The following is a 15,509-nucleotide window of genomic DNA, read 5'->3' as shown; positions in this document are numbered from 1 at the left end:
ATAGAGTGAGCAAGGAATTTCACTGAGGGCTAGAAGGGCTCTCTGAGGATGAAGAAACTAGTTCTTAAGGAAAGCAAAGAGGTGACCAAGGGACAAAAGAGAAAGAAAGCAGACTTGATGTTGGGAGGAAGTAAAAATAGTGAATAGGGGGTCCAAACCTGAAACACCTAAAACATTTGGCTTGTTTACTCACTTTTTGCAACTGTTTTAGATGCAAAAACAGCAGCAACATTAGTGGGGCTTAAGCACAAGGATCTGTAAACTGCCCAGGAAGGTTGCATTTCATGCAAGTTCTATTCATGTAAATTTGAAATTGCACGATATAAGAAGTCACGCCACAGGCATGCATTTTTAAACCATGCAAACTCCCCAATTTTTAACTGTTTGAGAAGAATCACAGATTTGTAAAGATGGCAAATGGAGTGAATCACACCTTCTGGTTGCATCGCTGTCATGTGGAAGAGACACTTGAGCTGATGAAGCAGAAAAAGGGACAGTCTTCGGTCCATGTCCTAAAAACTGCACAAGAAATCTCTTCAAATGAATCATGGAGAGTCTCGGCTGCTATTTTTACGTTTCCTGCTGTTGTCATTTAAAATTGCTTTTAAAATACTGTCTGGTAACAAAGTTAGCCATACATTTATTAATTCTGGTGCTGAAAAACACACCTAAATCCAATGACTTTGAAAACAAAATTAGAAATGTTAAAACCAAACACATAAGGCCACCCTTATGGGTGTCCCACCCACTGCCTCCCCACCTGTTGGTTTGGGAGCATTTCCATGAGGACACGATGTGACATTAGTCATTTGTGCTGCCAAAGGAAGCGCTTGAGATCACACTAAAATTAACCTGAGTAGTGAGTGGGTTTGAAAGTCGTCAAAGAGGACAGTGCTGGTCTCCTGACCACTAGAATTTTCCTGGTGAGAACGCCCTCCTATGGGGGATGGAGGTGTATTTTTACAACGCAAGAATACAACCCTCTTTTTAATATTTATTCATATGGGAATTATTGAACTATGGAAATGTTGAGTGATGCAAGATCTTCAGGAGTATAATATGCAGACAAAAATTCAGAGAGAAATCTGCAAGTTGAATCCAGATGTTGGCCAATAAATCCTGGGCAAGGTAGCGTTAGCTGGAAGATGAAAATCTCCTTATCTCCTTCATTATTAAAAAGAATTCTCTGAGAACTTAATGGCATCCAATATACAATCTTGGGTTTGGGGGTCTCAGCAGTCTCTCAATGCCCCTTTCTTTCTTTGGAGATAGAAACCAAAATAGGGAAACAAGTCACAACAGCTTTCAGGAGAAAGAAAGATGGTGGCATGTCTGATCCACGTGTGACCATAGCAGCTCAGTTTTCTGGTTTTAGCCAAAGAGCAGAGATCAGAGTCTGAGGCTTTGGTTGAACAGACACAGCATCTCTTCTGCGATAGACTTCTGATGATGTTGCTGGTTCCTCCTATTTGGGGGAAATAATTTGTAGAAAAAGCTGAAGAGAAATTAACGCCTCAGAAATCACCTAGAACTCCTAGAACTTCTAGCGGTGCCTAGAAATGGCAAGCGAGAATTTGTCTAAGCTCCAAAGCGCAGTAAAGAGGTCCTAACATCTGACTTACAGCCTTTCCCCTGAAAACAGCATCTGTGATTTTTTAAAAAATGTATTTGATCTTTTCACAAATGTTTACAGGGTGTTTACTGTGGATCAGCCAGCATCCTAAGCTCTTAGCACATATAACCTTGCTTACTTCTCATGATGAGATAGATATTATCATCCTCATTTACAGATGAAGAAATTGAGGCAGAGAGGCATTATAAGTGGCTAGCACAAGCTCATGCAGCCTGGAAGTGATGGACTTGCGACTTGAACCTGGGCACGTTGGCTCCATTCAAAGAGTGATGAATCACTTAAATCCTACAGAGGATCAATAAAGACCATAAGGATGAATATGTGCTTTCTAGAGTGAAAAGGGTTGTCCACAGATAAGGGGATCAGATTAGTGCTTGGGGCCTTCTATATAGTTGACTCTTGATAATTTGGTATTCATAAAAAGTAGTGTTGACATGGTTTAGAATAGAGTGAAGTGCTTTCATGCACATTATTTCATTCCTCAATCAATCAGGTATTTCAACGATGAATGGATTGAGGCTCAGAGAGGTTAAGCTACTTGCCCAGCATCTACCACCTAAAACCTGAAAGAGTCAAGATATGAACTCAAATCTGGCAAACCCTAGAATCTGTGCTATGGATTCTACTATGTGGTATGTTTTTGGGGACCGTGTGTATTGGAAAATGTCTTTTACACAGTTCAGGTTGACATATCTTTGGCTGCTGGTGATTCCAGCCAAGAGGTGAACCTGTGGCATTTACTGTTAGAACACAGTTAGCAGGCAGTAAACAGACTGCCTTTGGTATGAGAGTGCATGTCCCATCAAGCTGGTCCCAATAGTTGTTGACAATCTAGAGTGACAAATCACTCTGGTGACAAGTAAGAAAAGCTATCAACTTTCAGAGAAAAACAGACCTGAGTTTGAACCCCTCTACCCAAGCTGAATAGCCTTGAGCAAACCATGTGGACTCTCTCAGTCTGTTTGCTCATCTGTAAGCAAGGAATTTAGACACTCAACATCTTTTGTGGGCCAGGCATTACTCTAGGTAGAAGGAAAACAATAGTGACCACAACAATGAAACTTACAGGGGGGAGGGGCAGAGATTGACCAAAAGCAAACACTTTCATGTTTTTAAGACTAAAACCAATTATCATACAGAGAGGCACATCATACAGAGAATTAAAATAGAATGTAGTGACAGACTGTGAAGGGTTGTCACTGTGGTCACCTTACTGAAAACCAAATTCCCCTCACCCCATGTGTCCTGATTTCTCTTCACTGTTCTATATTTTTCTATAGCTCACATCACTTTGTGATATACTGTATAATCCACACTTGGGGGTTTATTCTCAGCCTCCCTCTACTGTAGGATCAATCCTGTGAGGGCAAGGGTTTTTGTCAATGTGTCCACTGCTGTTTTCCCAACACCTAATACAGTGTCTAGTATGTATCAAATAATCAATAAGTATTTGTTAAACGAATGTTGTTAAATTATCATTTGGATATTTGTGGAAAGACTGGAGAGAGAGAGAGAGAGAGAAGGAGAAAATGAAATAGAGAGAAAGAGGGGAAGGAAGGATAAAGGAAGGAATGAAGGAGGGAAGGAAGGAGGGATGGAGGAAGGAAGGCAGAGAGGGAAGGAAGGGGTGAAGGAATGATGGATGGAAGGAGGGCTGAAGGAAGGAAGAGAGAGAAGGAGGGGAGAAATGAGAGAAAGAGAAAAAAGGGAGCTAGAAAGAGGGAAAGAGAGAAAAAAGAGAAGGAAGGAAGGAAAGAGAGAGAGAGGGAGAGAGAAACAAGGAATGAAAGAAAGCAGAACTCCACTGGTTTTGGTCTCAAAAACCAGAAACAAGCAACATAATGCAGGAAGCTAAAGCAATTTCTCTTTTCTTTTAGATCAAGGAACCAGGAAGCTCCTGGTTGTAGGAGATATTGGCTTTAGCAAGTACACAGAATTGCAGAGAAGCTGGTCTTACTATTTTGGTTTGGGTTGTAGAGCGAGATAGGTCAAAGCTTTCAGTTTCAATCCCTTTCCAGATCCGACCAAACCACTTCTTGTATTCCATGCGTACCTGAGGAATATAGAGGTTTGTGTCATGTCCAGAGCTTGGTTAGTGAGAAAGGACCCTAAATAGGAGGCTAAAGATATAGATGCCAAGCCCTATGAATGTCTTTTCATTGGTTTTCTGTATAGTCCTCTTGTTAACTCATTGTAAAATTCAACTTCCTCATTGTAGAAAAGGCATTTACTAGATGCTGGGCACTACAAAGTCTCTATAGAGAGGAGTTGGTGATGCTTCTGGTGGTGATTATAAGGATGAAGGTCATCATTATAAGGACACAGCTATGTTCAATACACTTTATGCACCATATGTCATTTCATCCTTCCATAAAACAAAGGAGAAAGCCTTTTCTCTCACCAGCAATTAAAGGTAAATCTGAAGCTGTTGGAAGTACATGGACTTGTCCAAGGTCATATAGCCAGAATGTAACACCTCACCATTCTTATTCAGAGGCCAAAACTAACGACCACGTGGAACCACTCCCTGTGATTACATGGATTCCCTCCATGTAACCTGTTTAACATGTTTGAAAAAGATATTTAAGTATTTAATACTCAGCCGAGTATTGCCACATACACAGATGAGAAGATTAAGGCTCAGAGGGGGTAAGCAAGCTGCCCACACAGCAAGCTACTCAGTGGAAAACCTAACACTAGAGCTGAATTCTCTCTGTTTTTGGCATATTATGCCAAATATCCCAGTGCCCTTCCCTAAAATGCACTGCATTATAAGAGGATTATGTGTCCTCTTTCTGGTGAACTCAGGTATGGCCACATGACTAGCTCCAGCCAATGAAAGAGAACTAATTCAGGCACACTTTGCCAGGATCTCCTTTCCCTTTGCCACAAGAATACCAATATTCCAAACAACGGCTGCCCTGTCAGCCTATATTCCAGAGTGAAGACAATGTAGATCAAGCCACAGTTATGTAGCGTGAGCAAGAAATAAACTTTATTGTTGTCACCCACTGAAATTAGGGGGTGGTGGCTATTTGTTACTGCAGCATAATCTCCCTTATCCTGATAAATGATCTCCTATGAGCCAAATAATGTCTCCTCAAATTTCATATGTTAAACGCTTAACCTCCCAGGATAACTGTATATGAAGATAAGACTTTTATAGAAGTGATTAAGAGTAAATGAGGTCTTAATGGCAGAGCCCTGATCCAATAGGATTAGTGTCCTGTTAAGAAGAAACATAAAAGCTCTGTCTCCCCCATGTAAGGACACAGCAAGAAGGTGGCCTCCTGAAAAAACAATGGAAGAGAACTCTCACCAGAACCCAACTGCACTGGTACCCCGACCTCAGATTCCCAGCCTCTAGAATTATAAGAGATATTTCTGTTGTCCAAACCACACAGTCTATGGTATTTTGTTCTCCAGTTGTCAAAAGCATACTCTTTTTTTTTTATAGTTTATTTATTTCTGAGACAGAGAGAGACAGAACCTGAGCAGGGGAAGGGCAGAGAGAGAAAGGAGACACAGAATCCGAAACAGGCTCCAGGCTCTGAGCTGCCAGCACAGAACCCAAAACGGGGCTTGAACCCATGAACCGTGAGATCATGACCTGAGTCGAAGTTTAACACTTAACTACTGAGCCACTCAGGCACCCCAAAAGCACACTCTTAAGATATAGGTTGGAATGTGAAATTTAGTCATAAGCACCCAGCACACACAGCATACCCAAGCAGCACTTATAAACCCTTTTCCCAGAATCAAGGCAACTGCAAAATACAAATCTAAAAGATCAGAGAAGGGTGAGAATGTGAATAGCCATTCAATAAGATTGTGGGACTCGGCTGGTGAGAAATAAAGTAATTAGCCTTACCTGGCGATTAAGGAGACAGTGTACCACAAAGAGCAAAACTCCCTGCAGAATATTGAAGATGGTGAATGTGTAGGCAACGACTGATCCGATCACCTGCCCCAACTCTTCAACCATAAAATAACCAAGGCCCCAAGAACAGCCCAGGATAAATAGCTGAGCAATGGCCTTAAATGTCATGACTCTGGAAAGGAACAGGAGCAAAAATAACTATCATTGATCATTATATGTTGGGCACTGGGCTAAATTCTTTGCACGCATTACCTGATTTAAACTTCACATCACCTTGTGTGCTTAAGAGGCTCATGCAAAGTCCTAAAACTCGAAGGTGAGGCAGAATCCATGCTTTCAATCACTGCTTCTGAGAATAAATACTTTCTCCTACTCTTGGAAATGATTTATCTGCAAAGTCTTTTACATAAACCTATTGGAAGATGTGTGGAAAGTGTCTTCTAGAAAGTTGTATTGAAAATGTGTACTGATGATAGTTTCTTCAAGAAAATCTTGTTTTGTCAAATGGAATGGGGTTGTTGATGGCAACTGTCTGGGAGAGCTGACGTGTGTGTGTGTGTGTGTGCATGCGCGTGTGTACGTGTATGCGTGTGCATGTAGACATTTGTGTGAGCCTACACTCATCCACACATGTGTAGAGGGATGAGGAAACACCAAGAAGGGTGACACTCTGACCCTCTAGCGTAGAAAACATCAAGGCTAGGAGATGTTAGGTTGGTATGATAAGTAGAACTCAAAGCCTAGATCTGAAGTTGGAAAGGTAGTCCATAAGTTTTGTTCACCTGACTCACCAATGCAGAAGAGTGACTCTTGCCCACTCTTTTTTTTTTAAATGTTTAATTAATTTTTGAGATAGAGATAGAGACAGCATGAACAGGGGAGGGTCAGAGAGAGAGGGAGACACAGAATCCGAAGCAGGCTCCAGGCTCTGAGCTATTCCTCAGCACAGAGCCTGACGCGGGGCTCGAACCCACGAACCATGAGATCAAGACCTAAGCCGAAGTCGGACGCTTAACCGACTGAGCCCCCCAGGTGCCCCGACTCTTGCCTACTCTTGAATAACATGAGGACCTGTTCCTCTTATCAACGGGGGATAGTAGTCATACCCACATCATGATTGGAGTTATGACCATTCAGTCAAACAATATTGGTAAATTCCCATCAACTATCAAGTTCCTATCTATCAAGTTAATATTAGTTGTTCTCATTATTTTCAATTATTTAGATCAGTACCAGTAAGGATGGAGATCTACATCCAAGGATAATGGAGTCCCCAGAAGTGGGTGGACTCCCGGGGTTGGGGAGAGAGGATAATGTTGATACTCTTGGCATAAATTTCATATGAACAATATGCTACACACAGGAGGAGCCCAATGAATATTTGTTGAGGAAAGAGATCAAGGAGTACATTAAACTACTTGAAAATTACAGCTTTTACTTCTAGTTGTTGTAACTCACATAGACTTGATCCATTACCAGGAAGTTTTATATTAGATTTTGGTATGGGGTTTTTATTCCCAATCAGAAAGAAAAGTAGTCCTGTAGGAAAAATCTATAGATACCACGGATTCTAGGGCCTACTTACCTGGTATCCTGAATGGTAGAAACTTCTTTATTGAGGGAGGAAAGTTTACTTCTCAAAATCCACAGAATTTGAAAGTAGAGCACCAAGTTTATCTGTGGACACAGAACTAAAAATTGACTTGGAATTTTCTCTGGAGTCCATGTCATGCAAACTAATTTGAGTTGGACCTAAGAATCTTTTCCCCGGGCGTCAGGGTGGCTGAGTCGGTTGGGCCTCTGACTTTGGCTCAGGTCATGATCTCACAGCTTGTGGGTTCGAGCCCCGTGTCGGGCTCTGTGCTGACAGCTCAGAGCCTGGAGCCTGTTTTGGATTCTGTATCTCCCTCTCTCTCTGGCCCTCCTCCCCCAGGTCTCTCTCTTTCTCTTAACAATAAACAATTAAAATAAATTAAAAAAAAAAGAATCTTTTCCCAAATGATACAGGCCTCATAGGATGCTATGCTATGCTCTGGTCTATTATACAGCACATTGTATATATATGAACCTGTGGCAGTTGGTGCTTGATTAGGGTGACTATATAATTTATCATTCAAACCAAGACACCTAGAAAGTGAAAGAGTAATAACTGATATCTATACCAGGACAATAATGTGATCAGGAAGTTGCTAACAGAAAAACATGTCACTCTATACAGAATACATATTTGCTAAATATTTGTTTAAAATTAAAAAAACAATTTTTTTAATGTTTTATTTATTTCTAGGAGAGAGAAAGAAAGACAGCGTGAGCAGGGGAGGGTCAGAGAGAGAGAGGGAGTCACAGACTGAAACAGGCTCCAGGCTCTGAGCTGGCAGTCAGCACAGAGACCGATGCGGGGCTCGAACCCACGAACCGCGAGATCATGACCTAAGCGAAAGTCGGACGCTTAACCGACTAAGCCACCCAGGCGTCCCTAAAATTTTTTTTACTAGTTTATTGTCAAGTTGGTTTCCGTATAACACCCAGTGTTCACCTCCACAAGTGATGGGCATGGAGGAGGGCACTTGTGGGGATGTTTAAAAAATTTTTTTAATGTTCATTTATTTTTTGAGAACCTGAGAGAGACAGAGCATGAGCAGGGGAGGGGCAGAGAGAGAGGAGACAAAGAATCCAAAGCAGGCTCCAGACTGAGCTGTCAGCACAGAGCCCAATGCAGGGCTTGAACCAACGAAATGTGAGATCATGACCTGAGCTGAAGTCGGACACTTAACCGACTGTGCCCCACTAAATAGTTGTTGAATGAACAAACGTGGGATATTTAGAAGAATCTCCAGCAGAGGGTTATGTTACATCAAAGTAACAAGTGAACCAGGAGGGAGCCTGGGAAAGAGACATAAAGACAGTGTTTTCAGGAAGACAGATAAATCACATTAGACTTTATCTTCTTTACCTTCACCTCACTTTGGCTTTAACAGAAAGAAACACACTATGCTTGGCCAACCCAGGGCAGGGCACCAATAAATAACTATCACTAGTCACCCACCAAGATAATGACTGCAACTGGTCCCATGAAACTCCAGATGAATGCTTTATCATGCTTGAGCCAGCAGCTGTTGAGAGAAAGGTATGTATTAGCTGCCTATTTCTCAGAAGACAAAGGTCTTGAATTCAGACTCCTATAGCAAGATCCAACCAGTGCCAGGAATCATTTAGTTCAGAGCCAGGACTTTAGATGGAATCAGACATGGGTCCTCATTCAACACATGCCATGTGCTCTTAGCATCAGTTTCCCCCAAGTGTAAAGTGCGGGCAAATAGAAGTATTGAAAAGATTAAATAATTACTATGGCTATATGCCAAGTCTTGAAGTCAGGTAGGGTCAGTCCTACGACTGTGCTCTCCTTCAATATTATGTCAGCTATTTAGGGTCTTTTGCTTCTCTGTATAAACATTAGAGTCATTTTATCAATATCTACAAAATAATTTTCTGAGACTGTGATTGAGAATGCATTGAATCAACAGATCAGGTTGGGAAGAAATGACTGACTGACTTGATAATATTGAGTCTTCCTATCCATGAACATGGACTATCTTTCCATTTATTTGAAACTTCTTTTATTTCTTTCATCAGACTTTTGCAGTTTTCCTAATATAGATCTTGTAGGAAAGATTAAATGAGATAATGCGCATACAGTTTTGAACATAGTTCCTGGCAAAGAGGTAAGGTTCAATAAACAGTACTCTAATAATATTGACTGCTATAAGAAAGAGTACAAGTAGCAATTTAGCTACAGCAAAAACAAAAAAACCCTACCAACACAAAATAAATATGTTCCATATACCAAGTACCCTGTTGCCCAAACACTTTTTATTACGTCATGGCTTGTGTTGGCAAAGTTAGCATAATTTATTCTGACCAGAGACCTCGCAGCATAAAATTGGTCAATGTAACAAGCAATTGTCAACACTCAGTGAGGAGAAAAGCTCCTACACTTAAGTTCTATTCTAAGGGTTGTAAACAATAGCCCACAGGGCAAATTCAGTCCACCCCATGTTTTTAATTTTTTTAATGTTTTTTATTTATTTCTGAGACAGTATGAGCAGGGGAGGGTCAGAGAGAGAGGGAGACACAGAATCTGAAATAGGCTCCAGGCTCTGAGCTAGCTGTCAGCACAGAGCCCAATGCGGGGCCTGAACCCACGCACTATGAGATCATGTCCTGAGCCAAAGTCGGATGCTTAACTGACTATGCCACCCAGGCACCCCTACACCCTATGTTTTTATAGATAAAGTTCTATTGAAACACAGCCACACTCATCCATTAACATATTGTCTGTGACTTGGCTTCTCTCTCACTACAAGGCCAGCACTGGGTAATTGCCTCAAAGACCATATGACCTGTAGAGACAAAAACAGTTACGATTTGGCTTTTTATAGAAAGTTTGCCAACCCCTGATCTACCCTGCCACTGTATCTCCAGAATCATTCTGGCAGGACATATGGTTTGAGCTGGAGATGGGCCACCTTTTTCCCTTCAAGAGGGACACCTTCATACATGATGCTTTAGCACATGCATATCTACTTCGTAACCTAAGCCCCATTGCCAAAATACTAGCTTTTTCAACTAACTTTGCAGAGCTTTGTAAACTTCTTTAGTCAGGCAGCAAAACATGGCTAAAAATGCTGCCCTGGGAATTCTGAACTTATTCTCTTTTTAGCTGTGACCTTGGGAAAGTTTCTTAGATGGACTAAGCCCCAGTGTCCTGTGTATGAGGTAATGAACAGTGCCAATTCCACAGGAGCATTGGGAGAATAATAGTGCATTATTTCTGATACAGAACAGGACCTCTAGATTTATTACTATTGTTAATTACTCTTTACATTTGGGGGATTAACCTCAACCTATTCAACCTACTCTTTTTCAGAATCCTATAGAACATAGAGGACTTTTGTGTTCCTGAATTTCCCAAATGTGCTTTTTTCTCCCTAATTTCCTTTTTTTCCCTTAAATAGTTTATTGTCAAGTTGATTTCCATATAACACCCAGTGCTCATCCCTACAGGTGCCCTCCTCCATGCCCATCATGCCCCTTCCCCTCTCCCCCACTCCCATCAGCCCTCAGTTTGTTATCAGCATTCAAGAGTCTCTCATTCTCCCTAATTTCCTAAAGTGAGTTCAAAATTTTGTGTGTAAGTACATTTGTCTGAAAGGTACATTCCCCTATTTGGGGAAATAGGCCCTAAATTTTATCAAAATTCTTAAAAGGACCCAACCCCAAAGATGCTGAGAACCATTGCTCTAGGTTTTTTAAGAGAAAATAGAATTCTGGTTAAAAAAAAAAAAAAAGGAGGAGAAGGAGGAGGAGGACTGGTTTGAAGTGCAAATGCACTGAAATGATTTTTGGTTTCAGATCTTGTATCAGCCACGGGCGCCATTTCCACCTTAAGGCACATGTCATTCTTACCGATCGTATGTTCCATAATTGTGGGGTCCTACTATTGCAGACACAGCCACGATCAGAGCGGGAACCCCATAGCCTAAAGGGCATATGAGCCTCTTCTTGAATTTGCCTGCACTGTTGTAATTGGCCACCTTGAGATTCCTAACGGTGAGGAAGAGATGCAGCCCTTCCAGGAGCATCCAGGTGAAGGAGGCCAGGTAGAGGTAGTGCAGCACCCCAGCGATGATGGAGCACAGCAGCTGCCGGGGAGACAGGGGTTAAGAGTGTTGTCTCAACCTGATCATTTCCTAGATTTTGACCTGCATTTTCTAATGTTTATTTACTTTTGAGAGAGAGAGACAGAGCATGAACGAGCAAGGAGCAGAGAGAGGGAGACACAGAATCTGAAGCAGGCTCCAAGCTGTCAGCAAAGAGCCCAACATGGGCTCGAACCCACGAACTGTGAGATCATGACTCAAGCCAAAGTCAGACACTTAACTGACTGAGCCACCCAGGTGCCCCCTGCATTTTCAATTCTAACACCTGTGACATTTTGCCCGAGGGCAAAACATTTTGGGGGCGCTCTCCCTGGCCCCATGCTTATCCTTACCCCATGGTTGGGGCAGGCCAGAAGCGCTGAGGAATATATACCACATGAAGTCCTTAAATCTATGACAGATGAGAGTTGGTAGATGAATATTCCATGGCCCTTATCCTTTGGGTAGGTGAGCTGCTTAAGTTTTTGTGTCAACTTGACTGAGCTAAGGAAAATGCCCAGATAACCGGTAAAACATTATTCCTGGGTGTGTCTGTGAGGGTGTTTCAGGTAGATATTACCATTTGAATCAGTAAACTGAGCAATTACCCTCACCAATGAGGGTGGGCATCATCCAATCGACAGAGGACCTAAATTAAATTTTTATGGAGGAGAAAGAGAATTTGCTTCATCTATTTGAGCTGGGCCATCCTTCTCTAGCCCTCAGACAGTGGTGGTTATGGTTCCAATAAACAAAACAGACTATTTTACAAAATAGATTTTTTTTTTTACAAAAAAAAGAAGGTAGGCCAGCCTCAGCCTCATCATTTGCCAACTTCTGCCCATTTTCTAATGAAGAAACTAAAGCCCAAAGAGGTTAAAATCTCACCTAAGATCATACAGCTAGTAAAAAATAAAAACGGATTCGAAATCCACACCATCTTTAAAGACTATACTTAACTCTTGACTGTAACAATATACTGCCTCCCAGGGAAGGGGGTTAATAGTGCTTTCATAACTTCTAGGTATGAGATCATAGTCTTTTAGGGTTAAAAGGAGCTTTGGAAAACATTTAGCTCCAATTCTTCCTGGATATGATGATGAACTTAACTGTGATGAAAACAAAAGCTAACGGTGGCAAAGCCACTGTCTACCCAAAATTCAAGACTCCCTCCATCCCTGATTCCAGACTATAGACTTGTCACTGGGATGGGACTTCCCAGCCAGAGACTACATTTCCCAGCACTCCTTGTAGTCAGGTGTGACCATGTCACTGATTTGTAGCCAATAGGATGTGAAGGGAAGTGATGTGCACCATTTTCCAAGATGGCTCATTAAACTTCCCTCACGGGACGCTGCCTTGTTCTTTTCTCTTTTCATTTGGCTAAGATGGAAAGGACTCTCAGACAACCTTGAAAGCTTTATATGAAAGATAAAGAAAGCTCCGTCAGCCTGAAGTTGGAGGATAGACGACACCCTCCAAACCTGTTTGTTCACCCTCTATGGATACATAAGGGAGAAATTAACCACTCTTGTCCTAAGTCACTGACATTTCGGAGTTTGTTACAGCAGCTACTGTTACTTTGGTTAGTGCCATCAGTCTGACTCTCAATCGGCTTGCTAAATGACGTCTCAGAAAGTACCAGTCTTATTCAGAGTTACAGATGAGGAGAGTTGAAATGGAAACTTGCTTTTCCCCCTAATACCATCTACTAACTCTTGCCTCTCTCCCCATCCTTGCTCAAGAGAAGATGGATAGATTTGATTATGACAACAAACAAAATAGCACATACCTCAGGTTCAGTTTGATCAATCCCTGTAAGGAAGAGCAGGTGGGCCAGGAAGAGGCAAATGGAAAGCTGCAGGTGGAGGAAGGTGCTGGTGTTCTGGATGGGTTGGCACAGGAGGAAGGTGAGGGCTGCCAGGAGGAGGCACAGTAGAGAGAGGCTCAACCCCACATAGGTGATCATAGTCAGCACAGGATCCACCTATGAGCCAAAGTGAAGAATCTGTTACAGTTTCCAGCTCTGTGGTTATGTGCCTGATGTAGAGCCAGATGGGTGTCCCAGTTTAGTCCCTCCAACAATTGACATAACTTCTCTGAGAGCTGATATTCCCGTCTTCAAAATGGGTGCACTAATAGCGTTTTGCACAAAAGGTTATTGAAAAATCAAAACCACTAGCCTGGTGCTGTTGAATAGAAATATGTGAGCCACATGTAGAATTTGAAATTTTTTAGTAGCCACAGATTTTATTTATTTTTTTACATTTTATAATTACATTTTATTAAAGATATTTTTATTATTTTATTAAGTATTTTATTTTTTATTATGTTATCAAGGTCTTTTAGTTACGGTGTTGTGCTCGGCAGTCTTCATATAAACTCCCAGTAAGCCTAAGATTTGTCTGAGCTGATGTTGCCAAAGGAGGGAGAAACTGAAAATTAGGTTCCAGCCTGGCTTATGGGAAGTCTAACCTCAGTTAAAATTTCAGATATTATTTTAGGAAAAACACTCTATTTTATTGTGTTGCTTCCTCTGGGCACAATTACTCAACCTAATGCCATGGGCAGTCTTGAGAGCTATTTGATTGGGTTGCCAGTAAATCTATTTCAGCAAAAATACAAGAGATATTAGATATTACTAGAAACTAATCTATATTCCTCAGTTCCTAGTGTTTTGTATCAATAGTCCATATTATCTTTTTTTCTTTGCAAATAGTTTATTTTCAAGTTGATTTCCATATAACACCCAGTGCTCATCCCCACAAGTGTCCTCCTCCATGCCCATCATCCTCCCTCCCCCCCAACACCCACAGATTTTAAAATGTGAAAAGAGGGTGCTGGGTGGCTCAGTCGGTTGAAGGCTAACTTCAGCTTGGGTCATGATCTCACAGTTTGTGTAGTTTGAGACCCGCATTGGGTTCTGTGTTGGCAGCTCAGAGCCTGGAGCCTACTTTGGATTCTATGTCTCCCTCTCTCTCTCTGCTCCTTCCCCCTTCTCTCAAAAAATAAACATTAAAAAAAATTTTTTTTTTTTACAAATAGTTTATTGTCAAATTAGTTTCTTTTTTTTTTTTTCCTGTTTTGAACCATTTAATTTCAATCCATTACTGTTGAGTACATGACAACCAAACTAGAATACCCTGTTTTGTCTCATTCCTATATTGTTTCCATTCTGATTTATCATAGTTTTATAGCAAAAGTTAAGTATGCTTATATAGGCTACTTAAGGCCTGTTGGAAACATCTCTCACAGTAAAATATGTACTAAGCATATGATGTTGTAAAACATTTTCAAGTATTCAAGTTAAAAGATGAAACATAGAAAAACATACATTAAACTTCTAGTTCCTGAAAACAAAAGTTTGGAAAAGATGTTTATAGCTGTACATTTTAAAAATTCAAAATCCATTGTAGTCCTTGATCTTACAATCTTTAAAGCATGATTTAAACTTGCAGCTTGTTTAAAAAATTGCTATAGGTAAGGATAGCCAGCTAAAAAGTCTGGCTTATTCCATTTCCCTTTGAAATTGAAGGGGAACCTGCATAATAAACTGTATATTCTAGACTCATCCTGATATGCTCCAACTAAATTTGGGCAAATGTGAAATATGTTAATACTTTTGCAATTACAATCTCTTTCTTTGTAACACTTCCTAAATCTAGCAGAGCAAGGATTCTTAAGTCATTAGTCTGTTTAGGGATTAATTTGTCGAGATGAAATAGAAAAAAAAGTGTCATATAATTTACCCTGTGTGGTTCTCAGATAGTCTTAATCTAAATTGAACTGCATTGTGTGATTTTTAAAGATTGTAAAGTGACTTTTTAAAAAAAACTTTTAGAATAACGTCCATACCTGAAATTTCAGAACTTTTCCACCATCATAAAAAACTTAAATATCATTGTACTGCTTTTATCAGAAATAAATGTTTTATTGATTTAAGACTGTATTTCATAATAAAATAATTCTATTATTTGTATATACTTAAACTGAAGATATTTCAAAAACCATAATGAGTAAAGCAGTTAGTCTAAGTGACCCAATAAAATCTTCTTATAGTTAGACTTTTTCACAGGTGCAAAACTTATTTTATATGAAAAAAATCACCAACTTTTCAAGCTGCATATTTTTCTCATTAAACTGCATATTGTAAAGGTCTTGATTTCACAATGATTTAGTTTTACTTTATGGAATTCAATTTACATTCATTTAATAGACTTCTACTAAATCACCAGTTATAATTTAAAAACACATTTCAAAACTTTTTTATGTTTAAACATGTATTTATGATTAACCT

General features: G+C 40.4%; 1 protein-coding gene across 2 annotated transcripts in view; it reads right to left on the bottom strand.

The window, feature by feature from the left end:
- Window positions 1-886: 886 nt before the first annotated feature.
- LOC120244859 (putative adhesion G protein-coupled receptor E4P) overlaps window positions 887-15,509 on the bottom strand; it is a 42,219-nt gene continuing 27,596 nt past the window's right edge. Inside the window, exons 11-17 of one of the 2 annotated variants that reach the window (XM_039251607.1) lie at window positions 13,005-13,199; window positions 10,980-11,215; window positions 8,560-8,626; window positions 7,099-7,190; window positions 5,505-5,685; window positions 3,591-3,686; window positions 887-1,465 (exon numbers count right to left, since the gene is read on the bottom strand). In XM_039251607.1, coding sequence (XP_039107538.1) covers window positions 1,358-1,465; window positions 3,591-3,686; window positions 5,505-5,685; window positions 7,099-7,190; window positions 8,560-8,626; window positions 10,980-11,215; window positions 13,005-13,199 — 975 coding nt within the window. In that variant the 3' untranslated portion in view covers window positions 887-1,357. The remainder of the gene's footprint in view (window positions 1,466-3,590; window positions 3,687-5,504; window positions 5,686-7,098; window positions 7,191-8,559; window positions 8,627-10,979; window positions 11,216-13,004; window positions 13,200-15,509) is intronic. The other variant, XM_039251608.1, reaches the window with a different exon arrangement.

Source organism: Hyaena hyaena, unplaced genomic scaffold, assembly GCF_003009895.1.
Source record: "Hyaena hyaena isolate Hyena2069 unplaced genomic scaffold, ASM300989v1 scaffold_396, whole genome shotgun sequence".
NCBI classification, from domain to species: domain Eukaryota; kingdom Metazoa; phylum Chordata; class Mammalia; order Carnivora; family Hyaenidae; genus Hyaena; species Hyaena hyaena.
This window is presented reverse-complemented; position numbering and strand designations above follow the sequence as displayed.